General features: G+C 36.9%; 1 protein-coding gene across 2 annotated transcripts in view; it reads left to right on the top strand.

Annotated features, from left to right (window-relative positions):
* Positions 1-923: 923 nt before the first annotated feature.
* The window catches only part of LOC126175653 (nuclear pore complex protein Nup133), a 114,289-nt gene continuing 92,450 nt past the window's right edge, over positions 924-22,762 (top strand). Inside the window, exons 1-6 of one of the 2 annotated variants that reach the window (XM_049922564.1) lie at positions 924-1,135; positions 1,908-2,035; positions 2,368-2,570; positions 9,684-10,001; positions 10,569-10,745; positions 21,626-21,749. In XM_049922564.1, the coding sequence (XP_049778521.1) occupies positions 1,017-1,135; positions 1,908-2,035; positions 2,368-2,570; positions 9,684-10,001; positions 10,569-10,745; positions 21,626-21,749 (1,069 nt within the window). In that variant the 5' untranslated portion in view covers positions 924-1,016. Of the gene's footprint in view, positions 1,136-1,907; positions 2,036-2,367; positions 2,571-9,683; positions 10,002-10,568; positions 10,746-21,622; positions 21,750-22,762 lie in introns of both variants that reach the window. The other variant, XM_049922554.1, reaches the window with a different exon arrangement.

The following is a 22,762-nucleotide window of genomic DNA, read 5'->3' as shown; positions in this document are numbered from 1 at the left end:
GCTTCTGAAGCTGTGTAAAATTGATGTATGATCTCACAAGTGGTAGATATGAGACTGCTATTACGGTGTCTGCGGGTAGCAGTCGTAAACAGATAGTGGCTGGGTATTGTATGGGTGACATCAAGGACAACTGGGGAAACCAGTGAGTACTCACTGATGCAATTTCAAGCTGTTATGTAAGCATGTTTGATGAAAACTGGAAAGTTGATAGGTATAAAAAAATGGGAGACTTGCAGTAGTGAGAAGAATCTAAAGAAAAGAAAGGTGTGACTATCAACAAACCCAATTGCTAATGCCAGTTATGACAACATTGGTGACTGGTCAGAATATGGTGTCAAGCAAGGAAACTGCAAATTTTGTGCAAAAGGCTTCACACATATCACATGTGGAAAAATGTGGTGTACAATTGTGATCGACGCCAAAAAAGAATTGTTTTAACTACTATCACATGCAGTAATGCGTATTTGGACAAACTTTTGGAGTCTTTATTTCATTTGTCAATTTTTCACAATGTGTGTAATTTTAATGTTTCATTGACGTTTATTTCATTTTTGTACTTAGTAATGCAAAAAATAGACATTTCAACAAATGATATATTAACTTACGTCAGATTTATAATATTTTCCATGTGTTACGATGTTAAATTATTTCAGATTTATAGTATTTCCCATTTGTTGGGTTATTATGTTTCTCATTTCATTTGAGCGTCGACTCCCCTCGCTGTTCCTGGACATGACATAAAATTAATGTTAAAGAATATTTTTGTATTAGTGCTTTGTATTAATACTGAAAAAACTGAATTTTGGTTTCTCCATAGCTGAATTCTTAACGTGGGAATAAAATAGTTAATGTTTGAAAAAACAGGAATGTTCGATGTATGATCGATACATCGATCTTCTATCGATCAGTAGCTTGATATTATTTTGAAAGAGTGCGGGTTGGTTAAGTTGATGTGCAATTTGTGTATTCTCATTAACTCATAATTGTTATAACCTAATAAAGTTGATAACATAAGAATGAAGAGTTTTGGAAGCCCTTTCCAGTCGAAAACTGTCTTGTCGCCTAGAGTTCCAACTTCGGCGTCGTCAAGTAGAAGAAGTTCACTGTTGCCGGGAGGAAACAGAAATGTTTCGTCGTAAGTCAATACTTACAGCATTCATTTTGTCATTCACTTTATTTTTCTTTTATCAATCTATCAGTGACAAATATATGTTTTTTCGCTTCTTATTCGACTATGTTTCAAGAATACTTAATGACCCAATAGCTCCAAAGAAGAGATGTATTTAAAGCCGTACCAATCCAAAATAACAATTATGTATGCAAATCTTGGCGTGTCATTAAATACAAATACTGTGCATCAAATAATGGGTAACAGTCCTGTCTTTATCCATTATATTATTTCTGCCACAACTTTCATTTGCTTTCACATTTAAGCCTAGAATCATCTTTGTAGGTACCAGCATTACAGCTTAATGTCCATGGAGATGGGCTTTTGCTGTCACTGCGCTAAATGCTGAATATCTTTCTTTATTCTTGATGTGGTCATGTGCCTTCCTTGCTTTCTTATCCTTCAAACATGTTCAAAATCGCTGGGCTGTTGGATTGTTGCTTTGTCCTTAGACACCACAAATATTTGAATACTACGTTGGCTAGTCACCAAGTTGTTAAGTGTCATTAGATCCTCTTGTAAACATCTGTCTTGATTTAATTTTAGTAGGATATTTTATTTGCCTGCAGAAATAAGGGTTTTTAGTAGAGAGCTAACATAATTATTCATTTCTGGTCATTAACAAGTGCATGTGGACTGTCTTCAAGATGATGAAACATTGATAATGCTCGAAGATAGTAGCTGTTAAGAAAAAGAAAGTGTTTAAATACATCACTATTTTCTTTTCCGTGTTTTTCAGGAGGTACAGTATTTCTGGCCAGTCGAATCAGTCTATCCAGATTGTTTGCAAAACACCATATCATACAGTTGAGAGTTTTGGACTGTCACTTCCTGTATTGGTGACTGAAGTGCTCACGTTTTCAGATAGTAAGTATCAAAAATAATTATGTAAGTGCAAAAAAGTGAAACTTTTTCCCTAGAATTTAGAATATTATCCTTTATAATTAAAAATTTTTTGGTTTTGGAGCTGAAATGAAGTTTTGTTTGTCAACTTCTGGACAGAAGCTGTATATAATTCTTGTTTTTATATTCCTGTTTACGTGCTTTAATTTGTGCTGTTTTTACTATATTTTGTAATGATATGGAACTATAATTAGGCCTAGTATCTGCATTGTTTTGCAATCAGCAGGAATTTATCTGACTGACTTCCTTATTATTCTTACCATTTCACAAAATTGCATAATTGTTTTCTTTTCCAGGATCAACAGCTGCAAGTGTGTCCATGTCAGCAGATGGGTGGGCGTGGTTTGTGTGTGGACGTCGTCTTCTCATTTGGCAGTATCGCCAGCCCCCAGGTCACTCTCGTCCTGCAAGCAGTCAGTGCCAAGAGCTAACGTTGCCACCAAGTGATCTTGCACACAGAGCATCTCTAGTTTGTGTTTTTACACCCCGTGGAAATCAGGTACATGAAACACCCATTGATTGTAAAAATATGTATAATTCGTATTTATGTACATATTTCAGATGCAGTATTTTCTTCTTAGTATTTAACAACAGTCAATGTTAGGTCATTAGACTTTTTTATCGGGAGTTCACATTTGTGGTAGCTTGAGGTTGTCAGTGTATTGTCCCAGTTCGGAAATATCATGGATCCGGGACTAATGTGCAGAGCAGTCTGAGTTATAGTGGGGAAGTGGGTAGTCTTCACGTGACCCGTGTTTACATTATTTAGTGATCTTGCTGCTTCCTCTTTGTTTAATGCTCTCACGTCCAATGAAAACAAAACGGATTTCTATGGCCGGAAGCTGTCAAGTGAATTAAAATACATTCACGTAATTACGGAAGGCAAAAATTTGTTATTAGTTTCAGATTTTATTTTGTTTCCACCTTTCTGACTGGCAAGCATTAATCCCGTTGCAGAACAATGAAGTTGTTTTTGTTCATTTGCTAAAGAAATTTGGCTTTTATTAATCTTTTCTGCTGAGGCAGTCAATGTATTTGACATGAAGTGTTTAATTCCACAATGTTCGGTAGTTTCAACTGTTTGCTGCATTTCAAGTGCAGATTTTCATCTTCTGGCACGTGGGGCATTATGCCATAATAAAGAACCAACATGAGATAATACAGTAGTGGTACTCCAAGAAAATTTACATCCTGAAAACAACCCTGAAAAGCTTATGATATCAGGTCAAGGACTACTTCATTGGAAATCTGGACATATGAATGTGCACTTTAAGTGTGCACTTTAAATGTGCACATTCCAATGTTTTTTGGATATCATCTGATGTCTTGTTTCTTTTATGACATAACGTGAGATCTTTTAATGTTTTACAATTACGAACATATGGGCCTCCTACGTCATTGCAGCTGCGCAAGCACAGTGGCACCTGTCATCTGGCACTCTCTGGCAACTGCTGAAATGAACCTATTTCTAACAGGTCACGGGAAAAATATTGCGAACGGTGATTTGAAAAATGTTACTTGCAAAGTAAATTTCCTTTTATACAAGTTGAACTACGTGCGAGAATGTACGATGAATTTCTTAAATCACACAGTGTTTGACTCTCTTTTAAAAATCAACTCTTTGATAACGAGCCATTTAGAAGAATTTCTACCCCTGCAGATCAGACATTTACATTGTTGTTAAAAATTTTAATGGCACATTTGTGTGATATATCTTACAGTGTAACACACGCAAAAATATCAACATTATTTGTGGAAACTTCTTGCGGTTTATTAACCTTAGAGACCAAAATTATATGTTAATGCTTTTCTTGTAGTAACACCATTTATATAAATTTAAACCATTAACTTTTCATGTTTGTGTGTTCGCGCTACTTAAGTCATGTTGCTAATTGGCTGACTACATCACGTGTCCTATGCTCTGAATATCCACCGTCATTTGCTGGCAAGATGACGTAACATGAGCTATGACTGGCTTACAAAAGCACATCACAGTCTTGATTTCAATGCTTGGGAAAGTAACATGCGGTCTTTGATGGAATTAGAATTTATACTTTCGTAATACAAAAATATGCAGGATACATGTTGCTTCACATCAAAGATCTTTCCAAAACGTGTTTTTTTCCCCTGAGTTTCATTTTGTGAAGTGCTGGGAAATTCTACACCCTTGTATAATACCATAACTATTCAAAGAATTGATAAGTTTTACAGTTTCGAGGGAAATATACTGTCACTTAACACAGAAAAAGTGTTTTCACCCAAGAGAAAGTGTACTTTTAGTGGGGAAATCTGGGAATTTTTGTTTCCTTGTCTGCGTATACACCCTGTTATAGCATCCATGCCCCTATTTTATAGTCAGTAAAAGATTTTTTTTTTTTAAATATGTGGTATCGTGAGAGATAAGTGTGTTGTCAGAGAAACAGTTTGGTTTTGATAGTGCAGAGATGGTGTAACAGTATGTTCAGAAACCACGGAAAGTGGACTGAAAACAATGATACCTTTTAATTATAAGAACAATTACTTTTATCCCTGATTTTTTGTTGCTTTCTTCTTGTTCGAGTAGTCATGATGCTAGCAAGACGCACTTTAATCTACCGTCTGTGATGAGGTCTGGTATTATTACTATTATGTAAACTACCTATTATAAATTATTGGAGAAAAGTAGAGTATAATGAATATTCAAGTTTATCTAATATTATCTGTTAGAATATTACTAATCTTGATCCTCTGCATTCCATCTTTGCTTCGCTCCGGACGAGCTGCAATGCCACCATTAGCGGTAATATATTTATATGATATTATTGGCAAGAGTTATAGTTTTATTTCTGATTGAAAACGCTAAGAACAATTATTTAAGCTGATTAATGTTTTTTTTTTTTTTTTTTTTTTTCAAGTCGAATCCAGTCAGTTATTTTCATGTAATTGTAACAGATCAATTCTGTGATACACCAATGTTCATTTATCTGCTACCATTTCATGAAAGCTTTTGGCAGTGAGTTTCAATTGCCGAATAATTCAGACATATATATTTGCCATTGTAAAAAGAATCCATGTAAAGGTAACTTGAATGTATATCAAAATCTGTGCTATGAGAAACTATTTTAACTTCTACCATTCTTTGCTGGTGTCAGAGCATAAAACTTTCTCATCTAAATCTCGGAAATCTTTTCAGTAAAATTTGCCGATTCCAGTGTTGTGTGTCTCCGTGTTATAAAAGTGTAGTGATATTCAAGAATGAACAAAGTTTGTAAGAAAGTATCAACGAACCTAATTGAATAATTTTAAACAGATTTACTTCTCTACAGATAACATATGAAAACATTCATGCTCATGTCATATTCTAGCCGGGTAATGCAGTAATTGAATGACAATTTAGAACTGAAGACATATTTAAATATTTATGTTGGATGCTGCTAAATTTACGCATTCAGAACATGGTTTAAAAGACAGCACAGTGTCAATGTACTGGCTGAAAAAATAGGCCCCCCCCCCCTCCCCGATATACACATTTAATATGGCCATTGCTCTATTGTTTGACTTTCGATAAGCTTCATTAATAGTTTTCAGGCTAACGTCTACATACTGCTATAATAGTTTAACTGCTATAATAGTTTACTATTGAACATCTATGAGCAGTAAAACCTAATCACAAAGGTTGCTGTTCTTGAAGAATAGAAAGGTATGTATAGAGCAGACACTATTGTTGTTTTAACACATGGTTAATTGTGTTACACTTATTTCACATTTAAGTTGAAGCATTGTTGTTGCTCTCGCCAACACAGGTTTCTCATCTGAAACTCGGCTGTGGGCTGACTGTCCCGGGACCAGAAATTGGGCTCTTATACGAGGGTCAGAATTTTAATAGTGGCAACTATTTATCTACAGCTTGTACAAAAATACGTGTTTCAAAGTTTTACTGACCTTCAAAGTAGTCACCAGCATTATGTATAATCCTTTGCCAGCGATGTGGAAGTTGTAGGATACTCTTAGCAGTGCCAGTTGTGTTGACAGTTTGAGTGGTGTGGTCTATTGCCCAACGAATTTGTAGCAGTTCTGAAGCGAATGCTGTGAAGTGTTTCCTTCAGTTTATTTTTGTTCACATGTGTATGTAGTGACATTATGGTCATAATGTTGTATATCCTGGAACTAGTGGTGTCCACCATGTTGATGACCTCATAAGTCAAAGCAGACAGTTGGAATCTGAAACTTCCTTAATGCCTACATTTCAGTAATTTGATCTGAAGATGCCAACTTAGTTTGCTGAAACCAGTGATCTTGGAAAAATAACAATCTTTGCTGTTTTTAAAAACTATTATCTTACAATGAGATGGTATTTTTCTTGTGGACTGTGACCACGAATGCATGTAGAAGACACAAAGTCTTGATTTCTGCCCCATAAAAAGCAGATGATTCCTGCAGTGGCCATGTAATTGTGGCAATATGTGACCAGGCAGCTTCCTGTGGACATGTGCTTCCTGGAATAGACACAGTTTTTACACTGTCCAGTATACTGAGTAACTATTAAAATTCCATGATTGCTGCTACTCTAACTAGTGGAAGTAGTGTTTCCATAAGGACCACACTCTAATATACATGTCATTGGTGGTGCAAGAGTGGACTGCTCCTGTTCTCTATAAACCCCCCCCCCCCCCCCCCCCTCACGACAGTTTTGTAGGTACACACACAGTAAGCACAGGACTCTGGACTGTTGCAAAATTTTTCTCGATTTTCTGTGCTGCAATTTTCTGAGTACAGTGGCATATCCACAGTCATTTGTGTGACCATTACCCAGTCATCTTATCGATAAAACATTAGACACCAACTGATGGTCTACCATGGCATATGCTACAAAACCCTAAGAAATTAATGTTAGGGAGATACTACATAAAGTAACAAATGTGATTTATTGAATGCTTGGTTCTCTGTAGCTTGCAAATATTTGTTAAAAGCCATGTAAACACCATGAGCTGAACTTAAAATGTATAATAGCCAAACCGGTATTCGGGTGTACAACACATCATCGGTGGCATCTGATACAGAGGACAACGAACAGTTGTACGTACATCAGTGTCTACGACATAAGTTGTATACATAACAGCAGAAATATAAATTACTTACATTATGTATGTACGAGGGCAGTTCAATAAGTAATGCAACACATTTTTTTTCTCGGCCAATTTTGGTTGAAAAAACCGGAAATTTCTTGTGGAATATTTTCAAACATTCCCGCTTCGTCTCGTATAGTTTCATTGACTTCAGACAGGTGGCAGCGCTGTACGGAGCTGTTAAAATGGCGTCTGTAACGGATGTGCGTTGCAAACAACGGGCAGTGATCGAGTTTCTTTTGGCGGAAAACCAGGGCATCTCAGATATTCATAGGCGCTTGCAGAATGTCTATGGTGATCTGGCAGTGGACAAAAGCACGGTGAGTCGTTGGGCAAAGCGTGTGTCATCATCGCCGTAAGGTCAAGCAAGACTGTCTGATCTCCCGCGTGCGGGCCGGCCGTGCACAGCTGTGACTCCTGCAATGGCAGAGCATGCGAACACACTCGTTCGAGATGATCGACGGATCACCATCAAACAACTCAGTGCTCAACTTGACATCTCTGTTGGTAGTGCTGTCACAATTGTTCACCAGTTGGGATATTCAAAGGTTTGTTCCCGCTGGGTCCCTCGTTGTCTAACCGAACACCATAAAGAGCAAAGGAGAACCATCTGTGCGGAATTGCTTGCTCGTCATGTGGCTGAGGGTGACAATTTCTTGTCAAAGATTGTTACAGGCGATGAAACATGGGTTCATCACTTCGAACCTGAAACAAAACGGCAATCAATGGAGTGGCGCCACACCCACTCCCCTACCAAGAAAGAGTTTAAAGCCATACCCTCAGCCGGTAAAGTCACGGTTACAGTCTTCTGGGACGCTGAAGGGGTTATTCTGTTCGATGTCCTTTCCCATGGTCAAACGATCAACTCTGAAGTGTATTGTGCTACTCTTCAGAAATTGAAGAAACGACTTCAGCGTGTTCGTAGGCACAAAAATCTGAACGAACTTCTCCTTCTTCATGACAACGCAAGACCTCACACAAGTCTTCACACCCGAGAGGAGCTCACAAAACTTTAGTGGACTGTTCTTCCTCATGCACCCTACAGCCCCGATCTCGCACCATCGGATTTCCATATGTTTGGCCCAATGAAGGACGCAATCCGTGGGAGGCACTACGCGGATGATGAAGTAGTTATTGATGCAGTACGACGTTGGCTCCGACATCGACCAGTGGAATGGTACCGTGCAGGCATACAGGCCCTCATTTCAAGGTGGCGTAAGGCCGTAGCATTGAATGGAGATTACGTTGAAAAATAGTGTTGTGTAGCTAAAAGATTGGGGAATAACCTGGTGTATTTCAATGCTGAATAAAACAACCCCTGTTTCAGAAAAAAAATGTGTTGCATTACTTATTGAACTGCCCTCGTACGTATGTATCAATGACATCAGCGTCAATTATAAATTTTTTGTGGTGTTGAAATTGAGGTTCAGGTGGAAATCAAACGCTGGTGCAGAAACCTAGAGCACTATTAAAACCATGTCTGTGTTAATATGTTAGGATATGAAATTCATCCTACTTCATAGTACATATATTGCCCTTGTGTGTTACTGTTGTGTTATTAGATAGTGACAGTTCTTGGTCACATTTGAAATATGTAACTTAAACATGGAACAGGCAGGTAGGCCAAAGAGTCTATATTACATGTCTTCTGCTATTCTGAGATAATTTTTATATGCATCTGTGACAAGGGTTCTTACATGTGAGATATCATGTTTGGAAAATTAGTATGTAAGAATTGAATATACTAAAAGTATGAAAAAGCTCTGATCAGAGATGCTGTAGTTGGCAGTCACATGTGCCTAAGGTATGCTTGCTTATGTGAATGAATGATGTGTGTTTTTCTTTTTCCAATGAGGGCTGTGGCTGAAAGCTTATGTGTAAGTGTCTTTTAATTGTGTCTATGTGCGACTTAGTGTGCGATTTCTATTTTTCTGAAAACTTTGTTTCTTTTCTTTGGACCCTTATAGTTCTCAGTGCCTTACTTCTATTGTAGAATATGAGTCAAGTAAGGGTCCAGTTATATATCAATAGGTAGCTACAACTTAGCCTTACTTTTATACCAAAAGAAGAGGATGTAGGTTATTTGTGCAGTGTAGATCCATGGAACATGCAAATAACTAAATTTTCTGTTGCTGATTTACCATTATTTATGTCTTAATTTTCCCACTTTTGTTCTTGTTGTAACTTACATTAGTATTAAGTGAGATGATTAAATATTCCCACTTGCATATTGCAGTGTTTGGTGTGTCAACTCCTGTTACTACCCAACTTTGTACGACTCACAGTTGACCGTGCAAAATGCATACTCGTATATTGTTTTCTGTGACTTTGAATGTTTCAGGCTTTCTGCATCCATTTTCTCTGAGCACAACATGAAAATAACAAAGTGCATCTATAATATATGGGACTATAATTTATTATTTGTAATCACTTTAAATTCTCAGTGCCCGTTTGTTGACGTGTTTCAATATTAACACTTCAGTCATTTGTTTCATGTTTTGTTAAAGGTACCATCCTGCATCGCTGTCTCACCAGAAGGCACAGTGCGGTATTGGCCAAGTGTTTTGCATTCTGGTGCCTCCGTAGAGCACGTTGTAGACCTCCAAGGTCAAGAATGCGACCAACTGGCAGATATATCACCTTTTGGCTGTGTTTTAGCAACAACTACAGCTACTGTAGTTCTAGTTCAACCACTGGTGCAGTCAGGTCGACACACTCTCATTTGTCGTCCACTTAGATCTCCTCACGGTTGGCTCGGTGGTATTGGGCGGCGTGTGTCCTCACTCATATTTGGTGGCTTGCCCACCGCACACTCAGCAGAAACAGTAAGTTTCTTGTAAATAATAAACACAATTTAAGATCCTTAGTATGTGAATATTAGATGTTTTCTGTAAACTTCAAACTATGGTGGATTTGACTGCAGTTAGTATAGAAGCTAAAATGTGTCCCCCCCCACAAGAGATGACAGTGAGCAGTTAAACTGCAGAGAACATCAGTAACCAGATGGTTGGCATAAATGGTAAATAAAAATTAGCTTGTCATTTATATAATTGGTATTTTCTGAAACTAGAAGGCTCTATGCTTCAACAAAGCAGTTGTGAAATTTAGTGCTGAAGTTGTGTGGAGAGGTAAAAAGGAAGAATAATGGTCTGGGTATGCCATTAAGTCGCCTGTGTTCATTTTGATTATATACAGTATTTATTATACCTCCAGTTTTACTTCATAAAGCAGTAGTGACATATATTCTGAATTGTGTGATGACACCAACGGTGCACCACATTCGATAAAGGAAGGCAGCATGATAAAAAGTAATGAATAGTTCTTTAGCTTTTTCATTTTCATACTACTTTCATGAGAGAACTTCCTAACCAATGTCAATTGTGTTTCTGCAGAAGCTGGTGAAGATAGTTGCTGTCAGAAATGGTGATTCAGCATCAGATGATTGGAATATATTTGTGCTAGCTGAACATTCACTGCAGAAATGGTTACTGTCTTCGGGGGAGACAGAAACCCTTCTCTTTGAGTGTGACATTAGTGTGATGGTTAGAGAAGGGTTCTGTGCTCTTTGGGTAAGTAACTTGCTGCCGATAGTGGCAGAATAGTACCGTTTTTACCCAGTGTAAGACGACCCATTCTTTTTTAAGAGGCACCATGGGGAAGATTTTTTTAAACATATACTGAATAATCAAAATTAAAATTTTATTGACCTAAGGCAGCTTCCTAAAAAGTTACATTATACATATTCTAAACTTACGCCATTTATTGATTTTGATAATACATAAAGAAATTTAAAAAAAAGGAATGGATTACATTAATTGTTATCTTCATTGCCTTTTTTGTTTAGTTAGCCTGTTGTCTGTGGTATCACCATTTTTAGTCACTGTCATAACAGGACAACTGTGAAACTTATATTTTTGTTGTCACAAATATTTGGCTGTTTTTTCCAAATAAGTTGCGGTTTTTGAGTTTGTTGTTGTGGAGGGACCTGAGAACACGGCCCTTCTTTTTAAGAAGTAGCGGATTTCACTTCTGTACTGACATGATAATGTTACAATGTCTCGTGCTTCCAAACACATTGTTTGCCTGCCACTCTCTCACATTGGCTGTTTAGAACCAGCTGCAGTCACACTTGCCTATTATTCCTGTTACACCTCACGATGAGCATCAACAACATTGTTGCACAAAACACTAAGCACACCACTAGCTGCAAACTAGACTTTCACCATATTCTGCAGAAATGTGTGCTATTGTTGAGTATGTGTATGATTTTAAAGTCAGTTTGATTTCAGGTACAAATAGATTCAGGCCAACTGCTTTACAAATTGTAGAAATTCATAAAAAGCCAGAGTACACAGTTCAGATTCTCTTAGTTGGCAGCACGATGAAATTTACTATGTACTCAATACGCTCCCTCCCCACCCTTGTTGCAGTTCTGCTTGTTAGCCAAGCTGGTGTTACTGTTCCCCTCTCCAACCATTGTAGTGCTGTGCTTAAGCAACAGTGAAACAAGAACAGCAATATCTTCTCTGGTACAAGTCATATGTAACAACAGCAACTGATATATAAATAAAAATTCGCAATCACGATTCAGTCCAGTTCTCGAACTTACGTTCATCCCGCAGTCTAGTGACATCTGTCAGTGCTGCCTCCACAACAGATCTTTCCACTGTAATTTATTTTTGCAATAACAATTGCTGTCAGTTTAATGTGATCTATTTTGTTTGTTAAACATTTAATTCTGAATTAGTTTTCTTTCTCATTGTATCTGAATGTCACTACCTTATTCTAAAGCTGGTAACAATTAATATTCTAAGATATGATGAGCAAACAAATTTCTCATTTGCAATCCACTTGGTAAATCATTATAGTTTCCCATAACCAAATAAAATATTGACTTGGGTTCAGAATCAAGTAATGGATTTGGAAGGACAACAAATTTGCCTTTGAATGTTACCTTTTGTTTAAAAAGGAGCATAAATGTATTTATATGATATCCATACATATATGAGGACTTTGTATGCAAACCTGTTCAAATACAACAAAAATTTGCAAGTTGACAGAATTTAAAGCCATTTTCTCCACTGCCAATTGTTAAGCAGAGTATTAAATTGTAGTAGTGGCTAGTTCATAGTTTCTCAGTGTTCCTTGCACTAGCGCTGAGAGTCAAATGTTGTGTGATTGTTCAAGCAAGATTGCTACTGTATCAAGTGCTCCAGCGTACTGGGAAAATCCTGGTCCTGTGTGAATGCAAGTATTGTTTTCTAAGCCCTACCCTTCAGAATTCTTCAAAGTAGACTTGTATGAAACTTCAGTGGCCAAAGCTTCATCTGTAAGATGATCCCTATAGTCACCCATTAAGCAATCTAAAAATGTTGACCTCACCAGCAATAGTTTCTTATATGAATATAAGATGAGTATTTTTCAAATGTCAGATTTGGGAAGAACCACATCTTACAGTCAAGTAAGTACAGTAAATGCTGGAAAGTAGGTTCACTATATGGAAATATGTTGTATTTATTCTGCAGTGCCTGTCTCATGTAAATATGCTGCTTTGTTGTTTAGACTGTTGATCCCATGTGTGCGTAAATTGTGAGACAGAATTGTTGGCTAGTTTCTTGCCACTAGGAGGTAAACTACACTATCTACAAAAATTATTAGAGAGATGGGTTGAGGAAGGTTTAAAAGGAAGGGCAGTTCACTCGTACTCTAGGGCCAGAGGTGTGGGGAAACAAAGATCTTTGTCTGATAGTTACAAAAGCTAGGACAGTTTATGCTACTTTTACATGTGTGTATCACAGGGTGTGTACAACCCGGGAGATCCGGGAAAACCCGGGAATTTTTTAGAAATCCAGGAATTTTTCATTGTTTTAGTTTTCAGTTAAATTTTTGTGATTTTTGACTGGTAAGAACCAATATTCTAACGAAAGATATTACTGTATCCCGCTACTGCAGAATAATACCGCAGCAACAAAACATGAACGAGAGAAAAAATGAAAATAAAACTGAAGTTGCAAAGGAAATGCACCATATACAACAACAAAACACAGTGCTCATACAAGTGTCTGCCAACAGCAAAGTGTGTCACAGGCTTTAGGAAGACTTTGCAATGCTTCATAATAACAAATTGCCTCCGAACGGATTTTTTTGCTCGGGAGCTATCAAATGAATTAAAACACGTTTGCATAATGATGGAAGGCAAAAATATGTTATTAGTTCACATTTTATTTTCCACCTTTCTGACAGTCAAGCAATAATCACCTTGCAGAACAATGAAGTTATTTTTGTCGGTTTGCTAAAAAGATTTGCTTTTATTGATCTTTTCTGCTGAGGCAGTCAATTTATTTGAAACGAATTGTTAAATTTCACACTATTGGCTACTTTAAACTGTTCGCTGCATTTCAAGTGCACGTATGGCATTATGCCATAATAAAGAACCAAACATGAGATAATACAGTACTGCTATTCCAAGAAAATTTACATCTGAATCTGGACATATGAATGTGCACTTGAAGCCAAATTATGCATTTTAGTGTGGTTCACGAAATTCCGATGCTCTTGAAGTATCCTCTGATGTCTTGTTTCTTTTATGACATAATGTAAGATCTTTTACTGTGTTACACATCCAAACATATGGGCTTCCTGCGTCATCATAACTGCAAAAGTGTGGTGACGCCTGTTGTCTGGCTCTCTCTTGAAACTGCTGAAACGAACCTATTTCTGACAGGTCATGGGAAAATATTGCAAATGGTGGGTTGAAAAGTGTTACATTCAAAGAAAATTTCCTTTTACGCAACATGAACCGTGTGCGAGAATGTACAATGAATTTCTTAAATCAAAAAGCGTTTGACTCTCATTTAAAAATCAACTCTTTGAGGACAACCATTTAGAAGAATTTCAAGCTCAGAAGATCAGACATTTACGTCCTTATTAAAAATTTCACTGGCACATTTGTGTGATGTATCTTAAAGTTTAACACGCGCAAAAAAGATCAACATTATATGTGGAAGCTTAGCTTCTCTCACAGCTTATTAATCCTCAAGACCAATATTATATGTGAATGCTATGTATATTAATTTAAACGATGAACTTTTCTTATTTGTGTGTTCACACTACTTAAGGGTGATCTTGCTATTGGCTGACTACATCACGTGTCCGATGCTGTCATCAGCTGGCAAGACACGTGACATGAGCAATGATTGGCTTACAAATGCGTATTGGAATCTCGATTTCAGTGCTTCGGAAAGTGACATGTGGTGTTTGGTGGAATTCAGATTTATACCTTCATAGTACAGAAATATGCAATGTACATTTTGCTGCACATCAGACCTCTTTCCAAAACACTGTCTCATGTGTGCCTATGGCCATAAGACTTAGCAGCCTAATTTGAAGGTGTAAGAGTGCATTTCAATGTTTCATTCACCTCTGCCTGAAATATGTATCTTCATGTTTTTCAAAAGCTTTCTGGTTTCATCATGAAAATTAGTTTTTACACAATAATAATGCCTTCTTGAAACTCTTTTAACTTGGAATACAGGACATCACATTTCCTAATATTTTTGTGCACCAAATAGTACAAAAACAAAATGGTAAAGTGGTTTGTAAAGATCTTTAATGGATTTAGTCAATTAAATATCCATGTTTTTGTAGTATGTAAGTATAAATACAAAAATCATCAATTACAGCAGTTGAGCTTCATGAAGAAGTAAATCAACATGGCATCCACTAGGGTTGCTCCTATCAGCTAGTCACAGCACAAGATCCCTGAATTTGTGTAGATCTGTTGCTTGCAGTACAACAGAAATAGATTGCTACAGGCAATGTATTACGTATATTAATTGTTCACCATAAATTCACCATAAAAATGATTGGTCCTATTGTCTTCATATATTTCCTTTTAATAAGTTTATATGGGTAACTGTATTCGTCTTTTAATGTGTCACAATTGGTTTCTATGACAGTTATCAATTTTAAAAGTCTGCTACATGTATTTTACCTAACGTGATTTTATCAGATTATGTTTTTGTGTAAATGATGACTACATCTAAGTCCACAGTAGCGACATCTAGGGAGGATGTAGGCAAACATATTTCTGGTAGATACTGTACTTCAGTAGCCAGTTGCAATAATGACTGTGTGGACGATGTGGCCTATTCTACACCTTATTTTAGATCTATGTGACGATGCTGTGCTGATTATATTTATATGTTTTGACAATGCTATTATGGCCTTATCACTTTAGGACATGGTGTAAAAAAGGGACGTTTTACCGTATTTTATCTTTACATTTCCCTGGTTGTATGATAGTATATTGTGATACGTATTACTGTATTATGTTGAAAGACACGCTGCTTACTAGGTGTATGTATTGATATATTGTAGATCTGAGGATGGTCATTATGGACTGAAAAATTAATATTGTGATCAAAGACTGGAATAAGAAATATTTGAGAGTATTGGATCACTGTTTGTATACGCGACGATGTTGCAGTTGGTGAAAACAGAGAATGTTTATTTAAATATTGTTTTTACTATTTTGTGAATGAGATTTGTTGTGACAACCTAGTTAAGTGTTAGGCTGTGTTGAAAGGTGATAATTTGATTGTGCATCGGTGAGCAAATGAAAAGTTTCCAAAAGAACCTGTAATAGTACTTGGGCATCATGGTTTAAATTCTTTAATCTACCACATGGGTGGTCATGAAAAAACCCATCATATGTGATGACAGTGACACTTGAGAGTCATAATGTATTCTGTGCTGTGATCGACTGATAGATGTAAACTGAAAATCCATCATGTTAATATGTGTGTTCACGAAGCCGAAGCAACTAAGTGGTATTCATATTATTACTAGCTTACTACAAAGATTTGCACTTTGATGTGGCATATTAAAGATATCTCCCAAATGCATCATTTATGGTGCATTTCATCATGTGAAAAGCTCAGAAAATGCAATGTCATTTATTAAAACTGTTCCTGCATTGAGTTTAGGTGGAAGTAGGATATTTTCATCTTGAGTCACATCTAGAATATTAGTTACTTGTACAGAAAATAAAAGATCATTTCAAGGTTGTATGTGAACCTTGGGTTTAAGGAAAGAATAGACATCCAACTTCAATCTTAAAGAACTATTAGTTGCCAATATTAGATAACTACTGTTCTGAGACTTCTGAGGGTTATGCCTGGAAATGAGGAAAATGCAAATTTTGTGATATTTTATTAAAACTATCGATTACACAATTCCTCATTTTTAAAAATGCCAGTTTCACATTATCATTTAAACAAAACTTTCATGTCTGCCTGTCATCTGTTTTTAATAATAGTTGGGTACTAGACTGCTGAACATAAGTTGTGACCCACTCGAGTACCCATATGTTCTAATGCAGCTGCTTTCGGGACTGGAAGGTACACCGGCCTCGGCTTGAAACCGTCCAGCGGATTAACAAGGGGTCATTGTGCTGGCCAATATGGCTGTGGTTTCTGGAGGTTTCCCACATCCCTCTATGTAAATACCATGTTGGTGTCCATGTTCCGCAAACATTTAGAACACTTTCTCACACTTGCACACACAATTTAATCTAGATGCAGAGAGATTGGGGTACACTGCTTCTCTCCTTGGGAGTGAATAAGTGATTGATGATCTTCACTGTTTGCTCTCTTAAAATACGTAAAGAGCTCAGCCGTAAATTATGATCAGATTTATAGTTAGGGACAAATTGTATACTGGGAAATCAGATAACAGGAAACCACATGTACTGAAACTAGGGTGTGTATTATTAATGTGTTTCTTCAGTGGAACGAAGGAATTAAATAGTTTATCTGTACATTTCGTAGCATATAGTGTAGTTGTTACTCCATGTGGGTCTGTGAAGGGTGTTGTATATGGTAGCATATACATTACAAGCGTTCCTCAAGCTTGCAATCATTACCCCAAGTGAAAAGCAGTAGTTCCTCCCTTGTGGTGCTGGTAGGTAGCTTTTAGTGTCTAGTGGTTCGCTGGGGTTGGCCAGAACTATGAATGTGACAGGCCTTGAACCATCAGCTACGGGGCATCTCAGTGCAAACCAAATGACCAGCTATGGATGAAGATGCAGTATATCCTGGAAAGCTTGACAGATAAGTAATGAATGACAATCAGACAGATAATAAAATCAATTTTTGTGACTATTTTTCCATTGTTCAGTCTTCACTCTTCTGTGTCTTCTTTGATACCAGCTTACATCCACATTGTTCATCAGAAGTAATATGTTACTGTGCCAACAGTGGAAGTGATTACTTGCTCTTCAAGCTTCTTGCTTCGTTCCACTTTAAACCACACCCACCCCTTCAATTTGTTGGATTTCACCTCCTCATCAAAACAAACCTCTCTTCGCAGTTTCTTTCACATACCAGGCATTATAGATCACCATATATATCATACTATGCATTTCAGCTGCTTCCAGTATCATGTCAGGCAAAATGCAAACATCCGTCATGTGGAAACACATCAAGATAGATTTAAATTGTACTGTAGGTATCAAATTAGTATCTCAATTTTTTTCCCTGCATTGGAAGAAGATGAACATTTAAACAGGGTGTTGTACAGCTACATAACAGATAAAACTACACACAATTGGCAGTAGTAATTTAACGTACACTAATTGCATTTACAGCCATAACAGGGGTCCAAAAATATTTACTTCTCTGAGTTACAAAGGGTGGGTTGTGTCTTTATTGAATTTCGAAACCACCCATCAACTTGTGACTTCAGGATGGAACAGAGGAATGACCTCTACTCATCTATCAGATAACACACTGAGTGGTCAATAAGAAATGTTGTTGAATACCAAGATTTTGTAAAGGCGATTTACATACAAAACTAACGGAGACTAAAGAACACTCATTGAAGCTGTGCAAACCATTTTAACTAAGGATTCCAATCAAAACCCAGTTTGCACAGTATCAGAGTTCTCCCATTTACCCAAAGGATGTGAAACATAAATACCATAAACCAAACCAGTAGGTCGATATGTGCATGTTGATCAAAAATTGCAGCTGCTGTGGTCTTGCACGGGGCCAATTTATGCACCGTACATCCATAAAGTTCTGAGACTGATTTTATTCCTGGTGTACAAGTGACGTCAGCACAGTAATTATGGTAGCAGCTTGAACTAATAACTGTGAATGACAGATGCACATTCAGCCTGTCAGTTGTGAGCAGGCTGTGTTAAGTAGAAGAGGTGCAGTTGTAGCTTGTCAGCATAGTTGTCACAAATCGCAATATAACATCATTTCTAGATCAAGTGCTGAAGACATTCTCCAGAATGTTTTTGAGAAGGAAAAAGTGTGTCAAAAGTGTGTCAAAAGTTTGTCCTGCACACTGAATCCCAAACAAAAATGGCGTATGGGTGCCTTCTGCGACTTGATCAAAATGCAGAAAGCAGACAATTCTTTTCTGTAAAAAAATTATTGTGGGTGACGGTGTAACACCTACAACGCCTCTCGGTGTTAATAAACCAAAATAGCTCCCAAATTAGCTCCCATGCCCTCGAAATATAAATTCAGAACATGTCCCAAGCCCCTCCACAAGTAGTGATTTACGAAATAGAAATAAGAGACAAATAGAGGGAAATCTATAGTAGAAAAATAATAGAAAAAGAAGAGAATTTTAGTCATAAATTTTGGAAGCATGGGAGGGGGGAAAAACGATAGAAATGGTTAAATTATTAGTTATTCTTATATATGAGAAAATCAATACTATAGTCACAGAATGTAGGTCTTGACACCAAAGATAGTGTTTACTAAATTATAAATAGACATACAATGCAATTATGATACTCCAGTCTCTATCCTCTTAGTCTGTTCGAAGTCAATTAGGACGTACAGCTTTAGGAAGCATCAATAGAAGCTTTACTAAACCAGGGCGCAAGAATAAATCGCAACGAGATTGTTTTTTGGGAAGCATTAATTTCAGATCAGAATTAGAACTTTTGTCATATTGGAAGAATGGGGAGTTGATCAATAATCTCTCTGACTTTAGCGCCACTTCATGTGAAGATTTAAATATTTTACGGAATTAACGATTTTTGGGCATATTCGGACTTTGTATTGTGATAATGGAAAAGCTTTACTTCACACGACTAGTAATCATAGTTCGTGAGAGTTTATGGATATGAAACGGGAACAATCTTTTTATCGAAAGTGACAGAACATTGTTTAGTATCTCTGATATTGACGGGATTCCAGATTAGATACTTATTCAAAGAACACCTTTGAATGCGATAGTGTGAATGAACTGATTTATTAATAATTATTGTTAAATAAAATAACGTGTTAATTTGAAACTGACTATTCGTCTTGAACTTTACTTCGATTTAGGTTCATAAATAATTAGTTTCCGTGATTTTCACCAAGAATAAACTGCAGACTAGTAACCGAACGAGAATCTATTGAAAACACTAGTATTAATTTACTTATGGTTTTTTCCTTCAGAACTGGGAAGACAATACATGTAGTGACTCACTGGGGTTAATGTAAGAACTAGCGGGGATAAAACAAAACCCCTCAATACTAGTCAATGTATATATAAATTAACATTCCCACTTTCGTGCAAGATACGGAAGTTGGGATAGAAAAAAGGGTCGCTATAACAGGACTTAGTGTTAAGAGTACAAACCTACCACAAAATGTCAAAGTTTAGAAATTCATATGAAGGGTCAACACCCTGATGACCTAACAAGCATTGAAGCTGTTCACATGGCTTGAACAACATTCCAAAAAAGGACTTTCCTGACAGCTTTATAAATGGTTATATAAACGTTCTGTGCAAAGAGGGGTGGGGGCTATGTAGAACATTTCAACCATTAAAACCACCGTTTTAATAACTTTTCTTTGTTTCTTTATAAATCCAGTCTCAAAACATTTTGGACTGACAGGATGCACAGGATTTGTCAGAGGGCAGTCCTGGGGATAGACATCCTCTGAATAATGCCACTGTGGCAATCAACAGTAATGTTGTGCCAGCTACTCTGTTTTCATAGTGCGATAGGGTGGCACCATTCCAAGAGGAAAGAAATTTGTCTGTCCCGTTTTTTTACTTTCATTATCAATATTTTTTCTTTCTGCACCTTTGATAATGAAAATAGTTTCCAAAATCTGCTTGCGAATAAAGTAGAAAAAGTTATAGCTCTTCAGTGGATCTTCTTATCATAAAAGATATTTAAATATTTTTCAATTGTTATTTTTCACTTGGGAGTTGTTATTTGTATGGTAGTGTTATTTTGTGGCTGATCGCAAAAGTTCTGTAATTGGAACAATAAGCACCATGTATAAAAAAAGACATTTATTCACCTTCAGAGCAATGTCCATTGCCCACAGTATGCTTTTTGGCAACTTGGTAAAATTTATGTCACACATTTGGATGTTACTATGTCTGCTTTGTGGCTGTCATTCGTGATTCCCATGAACCAGGATAACAAAATGAATTCTGTTGGCATCCGACGTGAGGAGTAGGCATAGTGTTTCAGACATTACGTGATATGCTTAACCAGTAACTTTCATTCAGGAACTGCAGTGTGTAGTTAGCTACAGTTGTGCAGTAAATAACAATTTTGACCTGTTGTGTTGTATGTATATGTTGCAACCATTTCAAAACTGATTATTTATAGTTTGGCCTTCAAGTTCCTTGAACTTATGGAGATGCCTCTTTTAGACAAGGGGAAGCTGGTGAATACTGTTCGTTGATTGTCTCTTGTACTCTGCATCAAACTTCTAGCACCAGCTATCACAAGTGATTGTGAATTGATGTCAAGTTGGTTGTTGGTCACTTAAGTTAATGAAATCTCCAGCAGTTTCCATTCATATTAGCTCCCGATTGTCATTCAGTTTGTGTATTACATGTGCAGAAGCAGCTTCCTGTGTATCAAAATATGTGTCAACACTTCTTTCAGGTTATGAATTCCTAGATATCGGTATTGAAGGCAAATTGCCAGTTTTGTGCGAAAAAAGGGTAGATTTTGGGAAAGTCATCCAGAACTGTGGGTCAGGGGAGATTTACCGTATGGGATGAGAAGGAAAGACTAAAGTAATACTTACTTACACTTGCATGCATCTTAGTTGCAGTTTTTCACAGACTGTAACAAATCTTGTACATGCAGTGCCCCATTAAACTATTACATGAGTCTTCCCTCTTATAATGTTTGACTTGCTGCTGCAGACAGATCAATCTGATGTACATTGTGTGCTCCAAAACATGAACATGCATATGCACAAATTTTCAACCAATGCTTCCATTTACCAAATATATCGACACTAAATATTTGTGACACGACATGTGTTTGTACGTTTCCTTGATGTTGTCATAGTTGTTGCATGCAAAATAAATGAAATGTGTGAAGACTAAGATTGAGGGTGGTTTATATGCTATGAAAAAGGCAAAAAAGGAATATATTTCTTATCTCTGTGTTTTGTAGCAGGATATGGTGGCGGGAAGTGAGCTGGACATTTGGCTCCTTGACATGCAGTCTACTGATGATGGTCTCATGCTCCTGGCAGCTGCACTTAATTCTTCTGTTTCACAGCAGCTTCATTATGCACTTGGTGAGTTAATACTTAAGTAAAGAGGATTTCCTTATTGTCAGCAATGATCATACATTGAGTAAGACTCGGAACTGATTTAGAAGCAGCTTTGTACAAATCCAGGTTCCACCATTCTCATTAAAGTTTTCATGAATCACAGCAGAAATGAAATTATTCAGTAAGATTATAACTGTTTCTTGGACCCCCTCAAACAGCCTCAGTATGGGACAACAAAACACACACACACACACACACACACACACACACACACACACACACACACACACACACAGAGAGAGAGAGAGATAAACGAGAGGAAGAAACTAAAATCAAAACTTAAGTTGCAATGGAAATGCACAATTACAACAAAACAGTGCACACACTAGTGACTGACAACAGTAAAATGTGTCAAAGATGAAGACTATGCAATACTTCATAACAACAGATTGCTTCTGATGAGCATGATGTCACAACTTTTTACATCAGGTTCGTTTGAGCAGGTGCCAAAGGGGACATGAACATTGGCAGTTCAGTCATGTATGAGCTGGTAATGTCTCCTGCTTTTGGTGACTTGAAGTGTGGGTGTTAGCTGCATCAGCAGTAGCAACAAGCAGCCAGTGGCTACCCAGAAAAAAACAGATTTCTGTTGCTGGGAGCTACTGAGTGAATTCACATAATTACTGTAGTCTAAAATATGTTATTAGTTTCAATTTCCTGATTTTATTTTATGTCCATGGCTTTGGCAGTCAAGCATTAATTGCCTCACGGAACAATGAAGTTATTTTTGTTGATTTGGTAAAGAAATTTGACTTTGATCAATCTTTACTGTAGAGACAGTCAATTTATTTGAAACAAATTGTTTCATTCTGCACTATTGGCTAGTTTCAACTGTTTCCTGAATTTCAAGTACAAGTTTTCATCTTCTGGCATGTATGGCATTATGCCATAATAAAAAAACCAACCTTGAGATAATACAGTACTGGAACTCCAAGAAAATTTGCATCCAGAAAACCGCATTGAAAAGCTTAATATCA

Source organism: Schistocerca cancellata, chromosome 1 (genome assembly GCF_023864275.1).
Source record: "Schistocerca cancellata isolate TAMUIC-IGC-003103 chromosome 1, iqSchCanc2.1, whole genome shotgun sequence".
In the NCBI taxonomy this organism is placed as follows: Eukaryota; Metazoa; Arthropoda; class Insecta; order Orthoptera; family Acrididae; genus Schistocerca; species Schistocerca cancellata.
This window is presented reverse-complemented; position numbering and strand designations above follow the sequence as displayed.